Below are 20,639 nucleotides of genomic sequence, written 5' to 3' on the forward strand. Positions count from 1 at the left end.
CCCCAGATGATCGAAACAGCTTATTCTCTCCATCAAGCAATGAACAAGTGTTCTTATTAAAATGCCATTACAACTGCTAAAAGAGGAGAGTTAGTTCAATGAAATGGGTCAAGTGACAAATGCCTAACTAAAGGAAACACTAATCTTAATAATGGTGACTTCAAATGAACACAAACTGGAGATTTAATGTGGTACATTTTGTGGTAAATATCTATTTGACTTGTGATTACATCATGTCAGAAAGAAGATTTTTCTACTAAATCACATGTGTGAATTCTGAAATAGTTGAGCACTTGTATTTTGTTCTGACAGCAGTTTAGAAGTTAAACTTATCCCTTTAGAAAATAACGCAAGTTATAATCATTTTCAAACAGAGATGATGATAGAAAGGCAAATGTGAAATATTGCATCTTCTGGATTAGAAACAGGTGTGGAGGAGGGGAATTGCGCTCAAATACACATGCTCAATAGAACGTCTTGGATATTTTGTAATATATCACCTTCATTATGTAACTGTGCAACTAACTGTCGAGAGGAGGTATTTACCATCCAGTTAAATGTTTATGTTTTATAATGACAATTAGGTCTGTTAGTTGTCCAACTGATTTACATAAAATAATAGATTCTGAGGTTTTAGAGTAATGTTTATTACTTTTACACTGTTTTCTTTTTCAAAGCACAGTCTGATTCTGTTAAAGGGGTCATATAATGAGATTTTTTAAAGATGTAAAACAAGTCTTTGGTGTCCCCAGAGTGCATATGTGAAGTTTTATCTCAAAATATCTCAGTTTTTGGGTGTGTCGTTTAAAATGCAAATGAGCTGATGAAATACAAACACTGATCACAACAATGGTGGTTTGTTGTAATTGAAACTCAATTGTGCTGTCAATTATTTTCTCTCTCTCTTTCTCTCTACACTAAATGGAAGTGATGTGGTTGGATAGTGCAGATTAAGGAGCGGTATTATTGTAATTCGCCTTGCTACCTACATCAAAAAACAGGCAAAATCTGAAACTTTCACATGATAAAAGGCTTACACAAAAAAAGTTACTGGGTTGATATTTTTCACACTGTCTAGATTGATAGAAGCACTGGGAACCTGTCTGATTTTCACACTATGACCCCCTTTAATGGACTAACAGAGAGTTTGTTTTTGTTCTGCTGTCAGTCCTGCAGGTGGAGACAAATCAGAGCGTGAAAGAGGGAGATTCGGTGACTCTTACATGTAAAACCACCTGCAGTCTAAATAAAAAAACAACATTTATCTGGTACAGAAACACACAGCGATTCACTAAAGGAAGAATTACATTGAATCAACTTCACATGCAGTCAGTCAGTCGTGATCATTCAGGAGTTTATAGATGTGCTGCTGTAAGAGGATCTAAACGTCTTCTGTCCTCTACTGATGTTAATCTAAATGTTGAGTGTAAGTACACACTGATTCATTAACATACACAAACAAATATGAAACAAACTTACACTGCAAAATCCCTGGTGTTCAATTAACACCGGCTCGGTGTTTATATGGGTACCACCAGCAGGGTGTTAAAAGTAACACCGAAGCAGTGTTAGAGTTAATTAGATAATTAACCAATCGTTTGAGTGATTATTTGATTATTGAAGACACCTGGTGATAATGAGCAGAACTACATCTACAACTTCCAGTCACTGCCTTAGATAAAATCAACTGAAAAGACATCTCTCTTATTAAAAACCAGACTGACTTTTGTCTACTTTGAAGTTGTTTGGTCGCCATTGTGGTGATCTGTGGTTCCTTTGGTTGGGTGGGTTGACTCTTGTTTTCCTTTTGGGGTCTTTGCAACAGTGTTTACTGAACACATTGTTTGTTGTAAGGGTTGTTAGGGCAAAGTTTGTAAAGTTTTTATGGCAGAGATTGTAGATTTGAGCAAACTGCCCAAACAGTCAAAAAATTCAGCATTCATGGAAAATAAAATGTTGATCAAATATATATTCTCTATTGGTTTTAACTTAGAGCTTTTCAAATTTTATTGTTAAAAATACTTGCCGGAAATTAATATTGTGCCTCGCGTGCAGATATCATGAATCACCCCATTAATCACAATGAGGGTGACATAATTTATGTTGCAATGCATGATGGGAGTCATGAGTTTTATACTATGGTGGATCCCAGCATGCTTTGCAACATTATGTTTGTCACCATGATTCCGATTAGTGGGGTGATTCATGATATCTGCACATGAGGCAAAAAAGTATTTGCAGCAAGTATGTAACAATAAAATTTGAAATGCTTGATCCGAGGAAAGCTATGTTACTGAAGTCCAATAGAGAATAATATACATATGATCAAAATCTAACTTTCCATGAACACTGAATTTTTTGACTGTGTTAACAACTTACTTAAATCTACAATCTTTGTTATAAAAACTATATAAACTTTGCTTTAACAACCTTTACAACAAATAACGTGTTCCGTAAACACTGTTGCAAGACCTCAAAAAGAAAATAAGAGTCAACCCACCCAACTAAAGGAACCACAGATCACCATAATGGTGACCAAACAATTTCAAAGTAGACAAAAGTCAGTCTGGTTTTTAATAAGAGAGATGTCTTTTCAGTTGATTTTATCTAAGGCAGTGACTGGAAGTTGTAGATGTAGTTCTGCTCATTATCACCAGGTGTCTTCAATAATCAAATAATCACTCAAATGATTGCTTAATTATCTAATTAACTCTAACACTGCTTCGGTGTTACTTTTAACACCCTGCTGGTGGTACCCATATAAACACCGAGCCGGTGTTAATTTAACACCAGGGATTTTGCAGTGTACATTCATCTGAATTCAGTATTGTTTATTGTCAGGGTCAGTTTACTGAGTGTATGACATTGGATGTTGTTTAAACATTTATTATTAATGCTAATGTAGTGAAGTGTTAAATTGTTGTGTTTACTTTCTTTGGGTTTCATCTTCGTCAGTAAATATTAGACTCTGCAACAGTGCAGATCTGTAGACATAATTGATCTGACATCTAAATAAAATCCTTTTGTTTTCTGTTTATACGTTTTAGTAAGTGATAAAAGGTATAATTGTGATGAATAAAATAAGTAAGGAATAATTGATGATGGGCCATTGAATTATAAGAAAATAATGCACACCCAATGTGCATTATTTTAAAATAATTCAAAGGACCAGAGCCAATTAATCCTCTTATACCACTGTTACTACAGCCTATTTTAAAGACATTTGACAAGTTAGGTGTGCGGTTATTCAATTCAATTCAATTCAATTCAATTTTATTTATATAGCGCTTTTCACAAGTGTTAATTGTTGCAAAGCAGCTTTACATGAGAAGATGTAGGGGAGAACACAGAAAATCAATAGATAATATAAGAAGTAGAGAAAGCGGTTAAACCGTACAAGCGAGCATATTAATAATGTAACGTATACTGTAAAGTGCTAAATTAAGCCAAAGTTGGCTGACTCTCCCTGGGATTAAAAATCCTCTAGGAAAAAAACCCAATGGGAAAAAGTCCTAGAAGGACAAAAACCCTTGGGAGGAATTAATATATATTTATATATATATAGAAACGGTTGGGATAGGAGGCGGGTAAGCGAATTAAACTGGTTTAGCCGGTGGTCGTTGGTCGGGCATCGGCTGGTCATCACGTTGAAGGACAGCCAGTGGATCAGTGATGCAATGATCTTCACAGCAACCGGAACTGGGTCTGTTTGTCTCATGGTCCTCGTGGTTGAGGACGAGACAGGGAGAGAAAAACAGAATTCTATTAGCGTAGGGGCCGTTTGCATGCAATGCAAGTGTCAAACATTATAGTGGTTCAAGAAATTAATGCATACCCACAGAACATTTCTCAGCCAATCAGAATACAGCATTCAACAGACCCGTGGTATAATGCTAAATAATACACTGACATTAAGATCCTCCTGAGAGAACTTCAGCATCCATCAATGGATCTGGTGAAATAATGGAGGGTGATTCAGTGAATCTGACCTGCAGCAGTGAATCAAACCCAGATAGCATGCAACTATTGAAACAATGTTAAAAACAGTTGATTTGTCAATGATAACAGCATTGAATCAATGTCAGGTTTGCACGCTCCATTAATATTGAAAAAATATTAACATTTCAACAAGCCACCATTATTGTGATCAGTGTTTGCTTTAGTTGGGTGCTTGACTCTTGACATTCAATAAGTCAAATCTTTCTTTTTAGGGGTTCAAGCACGAAGTGCTGAAATCCTGTTATATTTGTAAGGATTTTTATTATTATTTATCTTCCCTAAAACTGATCGTGCAGCCCAAACTGTAAGGTCTAGAGCAGGGTTCCCCAAATCTTACCCTGGAGGGCCGGAGCACTACATAGTTTAGGTCCAACCCTAATCAAGCTTACCCACCTGTGATTTTCTAATGTTCATGAACAGAGGTGGGTAATCCATGTGCCATGAGTAAAAGTCCTCTCCAGTATTTGGTTTCAATCACATGTATTTGCTAATTAGCACAGTTTTTCAGCAGGAGGTGACCTCCTGACTCGTTGGTGTTTTAAGGCCTCAACGAATCCTTCAAGGAAGCGCTGCCTGGAAGGCACTCCACGCCCCCGAGTGTTTCAGCCAATCACAGCACTGGTGCTAGATATTGAGCCTTCCGCCAGCTTCTGGCAGTTTGAGCTCACCGTTGGTCAGGTGAGTAGCGCAGATATGGTAAGATAGGAATGTGATTGAATTTGAATTCAGCTCGAACGGTTTCGAGCGTTTAAGTCAATTTTTGATTGGGATTAGATTTGTGGGTTTTGTCTGATTTTTAAACTGTTTTCACGCAAGGATAAAGTTGTGTTTGGCATAAGTGCAGATGTCATTTAAGCATTGGTTTATATTTTAATTTGTCAGAATTTTAAACGGTTTTCACATGGGGTTAAAGTTGGGTTAGAATGTCATTTTATGTAACAGAAAATTGTATTAACCCCAATCCCAAGCTCCAATGGTAAGAAAATTGGGGAAAAAATTGAGCAACCAACAGTGAAACTGGCAAAAAAAGAAAGACGTGCCACAAAAACGTGGAAACATGTCTCTCAAACATTTGAATTGAATTCAAATACAGTCACATTCCTATCCTTCCATATCTGCGCCACCCACCCGACCAACGGTGAGCTCAAACCGCCAGAAGCTGGCGGAAGGTTCGATATCTAGCACCAGTGCTGTGATTGGCTGGAACGCTCGGGCATGGGGATTGCTTTGCAGCGCTGCCTCGAAGACTTCGTTGAGGGCCCAACACACCAACCAGCCAGGAGGTCACACCCCCCTGGAAAACTGTGCTAACCAGCAAATCCAGGTGATTGGAACAAAACACCGGAGAGGACCTCCACTCATGGCACATGGATTGTCCGCCTCTGATCATGAAGACCTTGATTAGCTGCATCAGGTGTGTTTGATAAGGGTTGGAGGTAAACTCTGCAGTGCTCCGGCCCTCCAGGGTAAGATTTGGGGAACAGTGGTCTAGAGACTTGAAACTTGGTCAAATGGTAGTAGAGGTGCTTGGGCATGCATACACAAGGGCTCACCCCAATTGGCCAATGGGGGGCGCTATAGCGACAACAAACGTGTTTGTGCTCATAACTCGCACAATTTTTGTCCAATTGTCAAGTTGCTTATATCCTTGGAATCTTTGCGTCAAACCAAACAAAATGTATATCTCCAGTTTTATTTACATCATACTTTTTTTCACAATTTTGGATTTTGTTGAAAAAAATAAAAACGAACTAGTCCTACGTTTTTTGCCCGATCGGAACCAATCCAGTGCTAAAATATTCCTTGGTAGGGGTGTGCAGTGGAGTCAGTATTTGTATCTGTATTTGTATCTGTAACAGTCTCAAAATTATTTGTATCTGTATTTGTATTCGGATGGAACCAGAAGTGGGCGGGTCTTAAACCGGAAGTTTGTCATATTACATGAAAATGGCATTTTAAATGCATTTTAGCTTTTTATTATAATTATAACTTAAATAACTGTAAATATTTATTAAAAATAATAATAAAAAATTTTAATCAAAAAGACAAATAGCTTGATTCTCGTTAGTAATACTCATGGAAAGTTAGTAATACAGCTATGCATCATTTTATTGTAGCATTAAAATAACAAACTTGAAAGCACGTTGACAAAACTGTAGGCTACATCACCTTTAAATGTTTATTGTGCCTGTCAGCACAGTTCCATGAGACCCATTCTATCTAAATGAGTGCGATGTTTTCAGAAAAAAATAATAGCCTACATTAATCCACCGTCTAGCGATTCAAATATAGCAATTAAACATCCTAAATGATCATTATTTGTAAGTTTTCTAAAAGAGTGAAATATAACCTAATACTACTCATATATCCATGTCTGACATCTTGGTTTCGGTTTAAAAACATGCAGGAATCTGAAAATAAAATGCAGGACTTGCTTGATGTTTAAAGAGTTATTAAAGGAGAGAAAGTTCGGGAACTGATTTATGTTAAAAAGTTAATAAGATCAACAAACTCGTGCTGACTGACAGATCCGAAATGCAATGCAGAGACACGCAAGTGGCGCAGCGCAGTATATGCACAGAATAGTTCAAAAACATCTGTTTTGATAAGAATTTACGAAAGCATAATAAGCATTACAACAAACTTGTGAAAACACATCACTTAAACGCTCGAAACATTTCGAGCTAAATTCAGGTTCAGTCACGTTCCTATCTAACCATATCTGTGCTACTCACCTGACCAACGGTGAGCTCAAACTGCCAGAAGCTGGCAGAAGGCTCGATATCTTGCACCAGTGCTGTGATTGGCTGAAATGCTCGGGGCACGTGGAGTGCCTTCCAGGCAGCGCTGCTTTCGTTGAGGGCTTAAAGGGGTCATATAATGAAAATGTTAGCATTGCCACTTTGTAGGTGTGAGCAAAAATAGGTCATTGAAATTTGGCTTTCATTATGATGTCATAAGGATATCTAATTAGAATAATACCGCCCCCTTAATCTGTATTATCCAACCACTGCACTGCCATTTAGTGCAGAGAGAAAGAGAGAGAAAAGAAGGACTTGACAGCACAATTGAGTTTGAATTACAACAAACCACCATCATTGTGATCAGCGTTTGCACTTTATCTGCTCATTTGCATATTAAAAAACACACCCAAAACGACACATTTTTGCTCAAACCTACAAAGTGGCAATGCTAACATTTCATCATATGACCCCTTTAAAACACCAACGAGCCAGGAGGTCAGCTCCTGCTGAAAAACTGTGCTAATTAGCAAATCCAGGTGATTGGAACAAAATACTGGAGAGGACTTTTGCTCATGGCACATGGATTGTCTGCCTTTGGGAATGAGCTATCAATACCAAACTTGGTACACAAATGTATCTGCCCAATCTAGGTCACATACAAACATTGCACTGCTTGACCAATAGGTGGCGCTATAACGTAATTCCAAGTGGTTATATCTTTATATCCAAATGTTGTAAAGATAAGTAGACTAGTTTGTATGATTCAAACTTACAAGTAGCCTTCTGAACCATTGTTTTTTTAAAGGAGCCTCAAATGATCATTGTGGGTGGGGCAACACATTTATTTGGCTATATATCAGAACAGGAATGACCTATCGATACCAAACTTGGTACACATATGTATGGGTCCAATCTGGGTCACATGCAAACATTGCACCACTTGATCACTAGGTGGTACTATAATAGAATTCCAAATGGTTATAAATTCAAAAATAAATGTTGTAAAGAAATGTGGGCTAGTTTATATGATTTAAACATACAAGCAACATTTGGTGAATTGTTACTGGCATGCATGCCCAAATGACAATTGTGGGCAGAGCCACACATTTATTTGGCTATAAATCTGGACAGGAATGAGCTATCAATACCAAATTTTGTACACATGTATGGGCCCAATCTGGGTTACAAACAAAATATTACAGAGCTTGACCACTAGGTGGCGCTATAATGCAATTCCAAGTGGTTATAATTTCAAATATAAATATTGTAATAAAATGTGGGCTAGTTTATATAATTCTAACTAACAAAGAAGCCTTTTGGAGTATTGGTATTGGCAAGTACCCTCAACTGATTATTGTGGGTCAAGCCACTTTTATTAGATTGGCTACAAAGCAGTACAGGAATCAGCTACTGACGCCAAACTTTGGACATATATTTATGTGCGTAATCTGAGTCTCATGCAAACATTGCACCGCTTGACCACTAGGTGGTGCTACAATACATCCAGAACAGTTATATCTTTAAATCTGAATGACAATGAAATTGGGACTTGATTAAATGCTTCAAACTTACAAGAAGCCAAAGAACACCATACAGACATGCGGGTTGGGTTTTATCAATCAAACTGGGTGTCAAGGTCCTAAACGCTTGAACTCCGGCAATCGCTGCTTGCAGCTATATTCTTTTTTTAGTGTTTCTATGTGTCTGAGTAGAAACTCATGTGCATTGAAAAAGAAAGATGTGCTACAAAGTTAAAGGGAACATGTTATGAGATTTTTTTAAGATGTAAACGAAATCTTAATCTATAGGTCTGAGCAAAAGTGTGCCTTTTTGGGTGTGTCATTTAAAATGCAAATGAGCGGATGAAGTGCAAACACTGATCACAATGATGGTGGTTTGTAGCAATTGAAACTCAATTGTGCTGTGAATTATTTTCTTTCTCTTTCTCTCTGTACTAAACGGCTGTGCTGTGGTTGGATAGTGCAGATAAAGGGGACGGTATTATCCTATTGTGATGTCAAAATAGGATAATACCGCCACCTTTATCTGCACTATTACAATGCCAAATTACAATGACCTATTTTTTCACCATCTTGCAGAGAATGGTTTACCAAAACTAAGTTACTGGGTTGATCTTTTTCACATTTTCTAGGTTGATAGAAGCACTGGGGACACAACTATAGCACTTCAACATAGAAAAAGTCAGATTTTCATAATATGTCCCCTTTAAATAACAGAGTGTAAGGTTAAAACTGATTGCTTTTTGTGAAGATGTCAAGATGATATAAAAATTAAGCTGCTTTACATGATAATGTTGATCCATTTTTGACCATTATAATTGTTCTTGTTTGTAAATCCACTTTGACAAGATAAACAGAAAAAATGCTGACACATTCAGACATCATTACTAATACGACAAATCTCAACAATGTTGACAATCATCAAACAAATTCAGATAAAACAATCAACTGCAATGCATGCTGGGAGTTTTAAATTAGTTTAGTACTATGATGATAACCAGCATGCATTGCAGCATGCGGCTTTCTTTTGTTGATCGTCACCATTGATGAGATTCATAGACCGATTCATGATGTCAGAGATAGATTCAGTAGTTTAACTTCTGAATGTGTTTTATAATTCTCAAACAGACCAACTAGTACTATAATATCCATTTCTTACACATCTTTAACAGTATTTCATTAATATTATATAGACAAGTTTCCTGGGTGAAATAGGCGGGCCGCCATTAGCCTTTCACTCTGCCAACAACTTCCTGTTGTGTCTGCCAAGCACTTCCGGTTAGCGAGTTAGCATCTTTTACTGTCTTTGGTTAGCGTGCAGAAAAAGTAAACTATGGATGGTGTTACAAGTGTCCAGTTTTAACGTTCTAAGAACGTTTTTGTGTTGTCTGAACGTTAGAGGAATGTTACATTTTACCATTTTTAAACGTTATGACAATGTCATGTTTTAATGTTCACACAATGTTTAAAACAACAACTGTTTATTATATTGACTTGTTTGATTGTTATGTAAATGATAGAGAAACGTTTTATTTTATTATATTTATTTTTTATATTTATATTATATTTATTATATTATATTTATTATATATTTTATAAAACATTATTTTTGAATGTTCAGTAAATAAATTGCTGTAGAAAACACAATTCACTTATTAGGTTTAGATGTTGATGTTTTGTTTCATTTTAAAGGGGACATATTATGAAAATCTGACTTTTTCCATGTTTAAGTGCTATAATTGTGTCCCCAGTGCTTCTATCAACCTAGAAAATGTTAAAAAGATCAACCCAATAACTTGGTTTTGGTAAACCATTTTCTGCAAGCATGTGAAAAAATAGGTCATTGTAATTTGGCCCTTATTATGATGTCAGAATAAGGTAATACCGCCCCCTTTATCTGCACTATCCAACCACAGCACAACCATTTAGTATGGAGAGAAAGAGAGAGATAAAATATTTCACAGCACAATAGAGTTTCAATTGCAACAAACCACCATCATTGTGATCAGTGGTTGCACTTCATCCGCTCATTTGCATTTTAAATGACACACCCCAAACGGCACACTTTTGCTCAGACCTATTTTAGACTTAGTTTTCATCTTTAAAAAAATCTCATAATATGTCCCCTTTAAGTCACCATTATTGTGATTAGTGTTTGTTTTAGTTGGGCTCTTGACTCTTGACTTTTTGCTTGCTAGTTTTGTCCCTGGTTGTGTTAACTTTATGTTAATGCACCACATTTGTTATGAACATGTAAAGTTAATAGTGTAATTCTGTGGTGGTTGGATTAATTGTAAAGATCATCACCTAATTAATGTACTAATCAAAAGTTTATTTTCTGTAAATACTGTGTACGAGATCCAGCCCCCCCACACCCGTTTGTCACTAATGAGTTCAAGAAACTTTGCACAAAAAAATGTCTGCTGTATAATTGGGATGCACAAACATCAAGAATCAGAGTATGAATCTCAACCATGGTGACAATTAATTGAAAAACTTCATGCTGCAATGGATAAATAATGATTTTTTTTTACAATTTTCTTTGTCACCATGATTGAGATTCATACTCTGATTCTTGATGTTTGTGCGTCCCAATTATACAGCGGATATTTTTTGTCCAAAGTTTCTAAAACTCCTTAATGACAAACTGTGAAAGTGCTGGCTCTCATATACATTATTGACAGAAAATAAACTTTCGATTAGTAAATTAATAAGGTGATGATCTTTGCCATTATGTACCAACCATCTCAGAATTACACTATTAACTTTACATGCTCATATTAAATGTGGTGCATTAACACAGAGTTAACACAACCAGGGAAGAAACTAGCAAACAAAAGTCAAGGGTCAAGAGTTCAACTAAAACAAACACTAATCACAATAACGGTGACTTAAAATTAAACAAAAAATCAACATCTAAACCTAATAAGTAAATTGTGTTTTCTACAGCAATTTATTTATTGAACATTCAGAAATAATGTTTTATAACATATATAACAAATATAATAAAATAAAAAATATAAATATAATAAATAAATATAATAAATGCAACGTTTCTCTATCATTTACATAACAATCAAACAAGTCAATATAATAAACAGCTGTTGTTTTGAACATTGTGTGAACATTAAAACATGACATTGTCATAACGTTTAAAAATGGTAAAATTTAACATTCCTCTAACATTCAGACAACACAAAAACGTTCTTAGAATGTCAAGAAAACTGGACACTTTTTACATTGGCAGATTGCCCTGGGAACGCTGGGAACCCTCAGGGAACGCTCCCAGAACGTTCTTCTTTTTTCCGTTAGCTGGGGAATTAATTAAAGCACTGTCAAACACCCCCGCATTCTGCGCTCACTGTAAACACCTTGCTGTTGTCTTAAAAGTAACTCTAAAAGTAAAAGTAACTCGCAATGTATGCAAAGTGTCTCTCTTCCTATCAGCGCCGATCAAAGAGCATTTAAAATGCTAGGCAGGAAGGCTAGAGGGGATTACTTTTTATTTTTATTACTTTTCATTTTCTGTTATAGATTAACACACGGATACATACAAACATCTTAATACAAGCATAAGACTGGCTAAATTAACTGCCCATATTGTGTAAAAGTACACAGCCCACTTTGTCGGAATGGAGGGACTGAAACGCCTCTGAGCTTTTCAGGTTATTAATTGCATTCCCATCCACCACCATGGAATCAACAAAATAAGAAAAGATCTTGGATGTTGTCCGCCCATGATGTTACCTTACTTGGATGCGGAATGGTCAAAACACCATTTTTAACAAGATTTTCAGTCAAATGTTGCCATTCCAAAGCCATTTTTACACCACTACTCAGCCTGCACAGGAAGTTCTTGGCAGAAACAGGAAGAAAACCGGAAGTGCCCGGGAAACTTGTCTATAGGTATATTTACAATAATTAAACTACTTGATAACATTAGATCTTTTGTTGTCTTTGCAATAGCAGTTGTTAAAACACTGCTTCAACAGCCAAAGAAAACTTACCACTGATCACAATAATGGTGATTTGTTGAAATTTCAACATTTTTTCAATATTAATGAAGGGTGCAAATGTGATATTGATTCAATTGTATTAATATTGACAAATCAATGATTTTTAACATTGTTCCAGTGGTTGCATGCTATCTGGGAATCCACCTGTTCAGATTTACAGCTGGTATAAAGGAGGAGAGTTTATTGAGTGGTTTACAAGACAGGGATTACACTAGTCCTAGACTAAAATATATGCAAGAGTTGTCCAAACAACTTGCCCTGACAAGTGCCCTTTGTTTTGCCTCAAAATGCACACAGGTAATGATTTAGTAAGGCATGTTTGTTGAAACTAGTTAAATTTCCTAACTAAACTAAGGCCTAGTCCTGGCAAGCTAATCCCTGTCTGGGAAACCACCCCTATAAGATCTGGACAGATTTACAGCATTTACGAGTATCAGGAGGATCAGATCACAATGGTGAATACAAGTGCAAGTCCAGAAATAAACATGGTGAGAAAGATTCAGATGCTGTGATGCTGAATGTGATGTGTAAGCAGCAGTGTTATGGCTGTAACATGTTTGATTGTGAAAATAAATTAATATTATGTCTGTCAGTGTCTATACAAACATATAAAGATATGTGTGTTAAAACTAAACCTTTCATAACACATAAAAACATCATGAGTTTTACTCTAGTTTAAGTTAAATAGTCTTTCTTTATTTTTATCTGTTGTAGATGCACCAAGAAATGTTGTGGCATCCATCAGTGGATCTGGTGAAATAATGGAGGGTGATTCAGTAAATCTGACCTGCAGCAGTGAATCAAATCCACCTGTACAGATCTACAACTGGTTTAAGGAGAATGAAACATCATCTGTTGGATCTGGACAGACGTACAGCATCACTAACATTAACTCCAGTCACAGTGGATGGTTTTACTGTGAGGCTCAGAATAAAGTCGGATCTCAGAGATCTTCTGCTATATCAGTCACAGTAACAGGTGATCTGTTCACTTTTCATTCATTCACTGTGTTTTATTTTTCATCTAGCACTGTATGACTTACCTGTTAAATAATCTAATTCATAAATATCTTGTTTCAGGGGTTCATGGTTTTGCTCTTTATACACTTTATGGGATTCTGGCTGGATGTGGGGCTTTGTTCTTCATCATCATCTTCATCATTTTGTTTATGATGTCAGTAAAATTTTATATTTCAAGTGTTTGCTTCATGGATTCAGTTCATCACATGCTCTTTTTTTAATGTGACCAATTTGCCACAAAAACATTCAGTAACGATTCAAAATGATTTTTGTCTTTTTGTCAGTTTTATTGATGGGATGATAGTGTAGATGTTAAAGGCAGTGATGAGGACGAGTTGTGTGACGATCACAGAAGCTCAGTGTATCAGAGGTCAAGTTATTTAAACATTAAAAGGTTGTTTTCTGTTATTTTCTCTTGTTTTGTCTAGGAAGTGCAGGAGAGATCGTACAGCAGAAGACATCAAGCAGAAACAGGTGAGCAAACACAAACCTCCATCTACACCTGTAGTAGAATTAAATTCTGCTTCATCTATATGAATCCTTCAGTGCTGATGTTATGATTAATGATAAATCTTTCTGTATAGACGGCTGACTCGAGTGATGATACATACACAGCTCTGAATCCTGAGTACAGAACATCTGATGACATTTACAGCACAGTCAGTGTAAATCTCTCAAACATTTCAACACTCAAATTCACTTGATCCAAATGAACACAAGATCTATTGTTCATCTTTCTTTTGCAGTCTGATCAGTGCATGGCTGCTGATGGCGTCTACACGACTCTTGAGCTTCAATCCAGATCTGACACACTTATTGTAAACAGACAATGAAGAAGATTTTTTAAAGGGGTCATATGATGAAAATGTTGGCATTGCCACTTTGTAGGTGTGAGCAAAAATAGGTCATTGAAATTTGGCTTTCATTATGATGTCATAAGGATATCTTATTAGAATAATACCGCCTCCTTAATCTGAACTCTCCAACCACTGCACTGCCGTTTAGTGCAGAGAGAAAGAGAGAGAAAAGAAGGACTTGACAGCACAATTGAGTTTGAATTACAACAAACCACCATCATTGTGATCAGTGTTTGCACTTTTTCCGCTCATTTGCATTTTAAAAAACACACCCAAAACGACACATTTTTGGACTTGACAGCACAATAGAGTTTCAATTACAACAAACCACCATCATTGTGATCAGTGTTTGCACTTCATCCGCTCATTTGCATTTTAAAAAACACACCCAAAACGACACATTTTTGCCCAAACCCACAAAGTGGCAATGCTAACATTTTCATCATATGACCCCTTTAATTCAGAACTTAAATCAGAACTATATCTTTGGTGAACATGGTATTCATATTCAAATGTGTTTTGCAAGTATGCATGTCTCAAGCTTGTAAGCTAAAGACTAGCAGTCGTAAAGACTGCAATGTATGCAGGGTTTAAAATATGGTAAATGAGAGCAGAGCTAAAAATGCATAGGTTGACATTTGAAAGGAATGAAGTCACAACACCTGTCAGACATAAAAACATGCTAAAAACAACTACATGGGAGGGGTTTCAACTTTTAGAGAACTGTATATTAGGTTGCATTCTGAAAAAGACTCTTTAGTGGCTTGGCCACCAACTCGGCCTTATTGTTGTATGCAATAAAGTCATCTTTTGGCAATGGAACCCTCTGCTGAAAATTATTTTTTGTAATCACTAAAAAAAATCCACAACACATTAAATTCTATCTGACTCTGACAGACGGCACTGTACACGGATGTAATCTTACACTGAACAATTAACATGAACTAACATATGTAATGCATATACTTTAAATTTTCACATATTTAAACAGATTGACACATATAGTTTCTTTTGTATATTAAAAAGATGTTTGTTTATCATCATTATGACCACATTTCTGTGTTAAAATCCCAGAAGAGACTTCTCGCTCTCTGAAGTTTACACAGATGCTAAATTCTAGAAAAGTAAATTCTTCAATGATTGTAATGTGAGAGTTCAGTAACAGGACTCAAGTGTTGATGGTGTCTCTGTGTTGGGTATAGATGGATGTTGTAAACCAGTGTTTCCCGGTCCTGGTCCTCGGGGTCCCCCTCCCGGAGGTTTTACATGTCTCCTTATTTAACACACCTGATTTAACTCATCAGTTTGTTAGGGAGACATGTTTACCTTTTTGGAAGGAGGCTGATAAGTTGAATCAAGTGTTTTAAATAAGGAGACATCTAAAACTTTCTGGGAGGGGGGCCTCGAGGACCAGGATTGGGAAACACTGTTATAAACCATGGCTTTCAAAACCGTGGTTATTTGGTTTTAACTGTAGTAAAACATGTTTAAAGGGGACATATTATGAAAATCTGACTTTTTCCATGTTTAAGTGCTATAATTGTGTCCCCAGTGCTTCTATCAACCTAGAAAATGTTAAAAAGATCAACTTAATAACTTAGTTTTGGTAAACCATTTTCTACAAGCATGTGAAAAATGGGTCATTGTAATTTGGCCCTTATTGTGATGTCAGAATAAGGTAATACCGCCCCCTTTATCTGCACTATCCAACCACAGCACAACCATTTAGTATGGAGAGAAAGAGAGAGATAAAATATTTCAAAGCACAATTGAGTTTCAATTACAACAAACCACCATCATTGTGATCAGTGTTTGCACTTCTTACGATAATTTGCATTTTAAATGACAAACCCAAAACCTCATACTTTTTCTCAGAGATATTTTAGACTTAGTTTTCATCTTAAAAAAAAACTCATAATATGTCCCATTTAAGTTTCGTAAGGGAACCAACCACACTCAAAGTTTTGTGTCACCGCTCCGCTCGACTCACTGATTCCGGTGATCCACTTTGTGTTTTCCCGGCCGCTCAGCAGCTTTTACATTCTGTGTCCTCTCTCTGGAGAGCAGAGACGACAGTTTTTGAACTTGTTACATTAACACGTTACGTTCATTACCTTAGTTGTTGATCTACAGAATTAGTCATTTTGTTTATATATTTCTTCAGGTAATTATTTGCTCTATGTGTTCTAAAAGTGCTAACAACTAGCATTCAAGCAAACAACAACAAAATAATCACATTAAAATTACAATGCTTGCAATGTAATCAAATCAAGTTCTAATATAAATGCACAGCGAGGTGTATGGTTTCTGACCGTGAGACATGGCGTGCTGTAGGCAAATCATGGATACTTTAAGTTGATTTAAGTTGAGAGTTAAGTTGATTTTGAGAAATGTTTTACTTTTCTTTATGTTAATAAATGGATTGGCATATCCGAGTTTATTTTTGGAGTTTTGAAAGTTTACTAATACTATACTTGCTTTAATTATTTTAAGCCAGAGGGAACAGTACATCCAAAACACGTGTGCAAAACGACTTAAATGTGCGTCAACATAAAGGTTGTCACACTTTAAATCTTTTCATTAAGTATATTTCCAATTAGAAACTTTTAGGCAGGTGTGCTGAGGCAAGTTGAAGCTAAACTCTGCAGGACACCGGCCCTCCAGGACCGAAGTTGCCCATCCCTGATCTAAACAGATTCATGTGAACCAGAGCGATTAGGATAAATGAACATGAAATGTTAAAGGGGACATATTATGAGATTTTTTTTTAAGATGTAAACTAAGTCTAAAATAGGTCTGAGCAAAAGTGTGCCGTTTTGGGTGTGTCATTTAAAATGCAAATGAGCAGATGAAGTGCAACCACTGATCACAATGATGGTGGTTTGTTGCAATTGAAACTCAATTGTGCTGTGAAATATTTTATCTCTCTCTTTCTCTCCATACTAAATGGTTGTGCTGTGGTTGGATAGTGCAGATAAAGGGGGCGGTATTACCTTATTCTGACATCACAATAAGGGCCAAATTACAATGACCTATTTTTCACATTCTTGCAGAAAATGGTTTACCAAAACTAAGTTATTGGGTTGATCTTTTTAACATTTTCTAGGTTGATAGAAGCACTGGGGACACAATTATAGCACTTAAACATGGAAAAAGTCAGATTTTCATAATATGTCCCCTTTAAAGGGGCCATGGCATGAAAGTGTTAGCATTGTCACTTTGTAGGTATGAGCAAAAATTAGGTACCGTATTTTCCGGACTGTAAATCTGCACTATCCAACCACTGCATTGCCATTTAGTGCAGAGAGAGAGAGAGAGAGAGAGCGAGAGAGAGAGAGAGAGAGAGAGAGAGAGAGAGAGAGAGAGAGAAAATAATTGTCAGCACAATTGAGTTTTTAATTACAACAAACTACCATCATTGTGATCAGTGTTTGTATTTCATCAGATAATTTGCATTTTAAAAGACACACCCAAAACGACACATTTATTGCCCACACCTACAAAGGGGGAATGCTAACATTTTCATGCAATGGGCCCTTAAAAGGCAGAGGTTGGTAATCCATGTGCCATGATTAAAAGTCATCTCCAGGATTTTGTTCCAATCACCTGGATTTGTTAATTAGCACAGTTTTTCAGCAGGAAGTAACCCTCTGGCTCGTTGAGGGCTTAAAGGGGTCATAGCGTGAAAATCAGACTTTTTCCATGTTTAAGTGCTATAATTGTGTCCCCAGTGCTTCTATCAACATAGAAAATGTGAAAAAGATCAACTCAGTAACTTAGTTTGGGTAAGCCATTTTCTGCAAGCATGTAAAAAATGAGGTCGTTCAGATTTCGCCTGTTTTGTGAGGTAGGTAGCAAGGCGAATTACAATAATACCGCCCCCCTTTATCTGCAATATCCAACCACAGCACTGCGATTTAGTGCAGAGAGAAAGAGAGAGAAAAGAAGGACTTGACAGCACAATTGAGTTTCAATTACAACAAACCACCATCATTGTGATCAGTGTTTGCATTTCATCTGCTCATTTGCATTTTAAACAAAACACCCAAAATCGGCCCACTTTTGGTCAGACCTACAAATGTGCTATTTTAACATGCTGTAATTAATTATCTGTGGAGTATTTTGAGCTAAAACTTCACATACACACTCTAGGGACACCAAAGATTTATTTTACATCTTACAAATATCTCATAATATGACCCCTTTAAAACACAAACGAGCCAAGAGCTCACCTCCTGCTGAAAAACTGTGCTAATTAGCAAATCCAGGTGATTGGAACAAAATACTGGAGAGGACTTTTACTCATGGCACATGGATTACCCACCTCTGTTTAAAGGGGTCATATTATGAGATTTTTTTAAGATGTAAACTAAACCTTTGTTGTCCCCAGAGTGCGTAATTGGAGTTCTAGCTTAATATTTCCCACAGATAATTAATTACAGCATGTTAAAATTGCCATTTTGTAGGCCTGAGCAAAAGTGTGCCGTTTTTGGGTGTGTCATTTAAAATGTAAATGAGCTGATGAAGTGCAAACACTGATCACAATGATGGTTGTTGCAATTGAAACTCAAAAGTGCTGAGAATTATTTTCTCTTTCTCTCTTTCTCTCCCTACTAAATGGTTGTGCTGTGGTTGGATAGTGCAGATAAAGGGGGGGGCATTATCCTTTTCTGACATCACAATAGGAGCCAAATTACAATGACCTATTTTTTCACATGCTTGCAGAGAATGATTTCCCAAAACTAAGTTACTGGGTTGATCTTTTTCATATTTTCTAGGTTGATAGAAGCACTGGGACCCAATTATAGCACTTAAACATGGAAAAGTCAGATTTTCATAATATGTCCCCTTTAAAGATTACAAAAGAAAACTGATCAGCAGGCTCCTCTGTACATACAGTGTGAGATGAGCTCCAGGACATTCAATAAAACTCTTCATTTGTGCATTACATAGCTGAGGTGTAAACATATTCATAGCATGCTTCTGTATATTCTGATGTTGTTTTCTTGCTAACAGACTGTGTGACCTCTAAACACAGAGCTTCAAGGCCTGCCTAACCATTAACATGGAGTATGAGTCTCAATGAGGAAGTGATGCTAACACCTATAAACATAAATTATATGCAGGTCTGATGCTCCTACAGCTCTGATTTTCTCAATATTTTGTGACATTTTATAAAGCTTTGACCTGTGACTGATGCTGATGTTTGTTGTTATGTGTCAGCTTTAATATGAAGACATTAAAGGATTCATTAACTTTTTTTCTGGAGTTTGAGGCAGCACCCAAATTCTCAGAAAGAGGAAGACAAAAATATTCACAGTTTTTTAAGCTTCATATTAAAGTGTAAATGCCACCAACAGTCCATCAGATAACAACGCCTGTACTCCTTGTTTATTTGTTATTTGTGCATTGACGTAGACGCTCATTGTCATAGCATGGTAAGATGATTTTTACATTGTTTTAAGAATACATCAATCTGTAAAGCTGATTGAACATTTATAAAATAAGAAAAGATTTTAACTTTTAATGTTTTTTGTGATTATTACTGTAGTTGTTGAAGCTCTAAGATGAAAAACATCTTGAATATACATCAGCCTGTGAATGAGCAGTGAATTATACTGAAACTATAATCTTCTCTCATTAAACCAAATGATGAAGAAATGAATGTTTGTGATGATGTCATGATGTGTATATGTTGATCTCATGACTGTAACTGTATGTTTTATGATTGTAGAGGTTTGATATGGAGATGTGTTTCAGAATATCTCTGATGTTTCTGCTCATATCTGCTGGTAAGTGCAGATCACACTTCACTTCTCACACTTATAGACTCACTTTATACACTTCATTTCTTAATTTTTAAATTATCTCTATGAGTGAAAGAATCATAAGATAATAGGAATTGTTTATGCATTATTTTATTTATTTATCTTTAGTTTCCTAATCTTTGTGTTTCAGATGTTGATGGTCAGCAGGATTGGGTGAACTACAGTCTTTCATATGTTTGTGCATTAAGAGGCTCAACAGTGAGATTATCTTGTGCTGTAACATATCCTCATAATTATTGGGTCACAGCATCCACTTGGACCAAATCATCATATACAGCACCAAACCTGTGCTCAGACACAAACTACACAGGAAAGGTTCACTGTGTTTACAGTGAATATAATGGCACTCACAGCATCACTTTAACAAATGTGACAGAAGCTGATAAACACATCTACTATTGCAGATTTATAACAAACTGCAGATACAACTGTGAATACAATGTATGGATTCCTGGAGTTCAGCTTGATGTCACAGGTAATGAAATAAACCACTGAATCATATTAACACACAGAGGACATGAAATAGTATGTTATATAACTACCCAGCTAACAGAAAAAAGTTCTAAGAACGTTCCCTGAAAGTTCCCAACGTTCCCAAAAATGTTCTGCCAACGTAAAAAGTGTCCAGTTTTCTTGACGTTCTAAGAACGTTTTTG

At 36.3% G+C, this 20,639-nt stretch overlaps 2 protein-coding genes and 1 long non-coding RNA gene across 3 annotated transcripts in view; all 3 read left to right on the top strand.

Moving 5' to 3' along the window:
* The first annotated feature begins 12,725 nt into the window (after positions 1 to 12,725).
* Positions 12,726 to 14,145, top strand: LOC129443855 (sialic acid-binding Ig-like lectin 14). The gene is made up of 6 exons (XM_073860122.1): positions 12,726 to 12,806; positions 12,994 to 13,257; positions 13,359 to 13,452; positions 13,727 to 13,772; positions 13,883 to 13,957; positions 14,045 to 14,145. Exons 1-6 carry the CDS (start codon positions 12,791 to 12,793, stop codon positions 14,129 to 14,131), a joined length of 582 nt encoding a protein of 193 aa, XP_073716223.1. The 5' UTR covers positions 12,726 to 12,790; the 3' UTR covers positions 14,132 to 14,145.
* A 4,823-nt stretch (positions 14,146 to 18,968) lies between these two features.
* Positions 18,969 to 20,195, top strand: LOC129443857 (uncharacterized). The gene is made up of 3 exons (XR_008644232.2): positions 18,969 to 19,593; positions 19,890 to 19,947; positions 20,114 to 20,195. It is a non-coding gene; the product is annotated as an uncharacterized lncRNA (long non-coding RNA).
* A 22-nt stretch (positions 20,196 to 20,217) lies between these two features.
* The window catches only part of LOC141349276 (B-cell receptor CD22-like), a gene marked incomplete at its 5' end in the record, with an annotated part of 41,388 nt that continues 40,966 nt past the window's right edge, over positions 20,218 to 20,639 (top strand). The window contains one exon of the mRNA XM_073860071.1: positions 20,218 to 20,458. Within this exon, the coding sequence (XP_073716172.1) occupies positions 20,218 to 20,458 (241 nt within the window). The remainder of the gene's footprint in view (positions 20,459 to 20,639) is intronic.

Source organism: Misgurnus anguillicaudatus, chromosome 3 (genome assembly GCF_027580225.2).
Source record: "Misgurnus anguillicaudatus chromosome 3, ASM2758022v2, whole genome shotgun sequence".
Classification (NCBI taxonomy): domain Eukaryota; kingdom Metazoa; phylum Chordata; class Actinopteri; order Cypriniformes; family Cobitidae; genus Misgurnus; species Misgurnus anguillicaudatus.

Coding starts and splice junctions, on each gene's coding strand:
- LOC129443855 (XM_073860122.1), top strand. Junction 13,258..13,358: donor TATATCAGTCACAGTAACAG/GTGATCTGTTCA, acceptor ATCTTGTTTCAG/GGGTTCATGGTTTTGCTCTT. Junction 13,773..13,882: donor AAGACATCAAGCAGAAACAG/GTGAGCAAACAC, acceptor CTTTCTGTATAG/ACGGCTGACTCGAGTGATGA.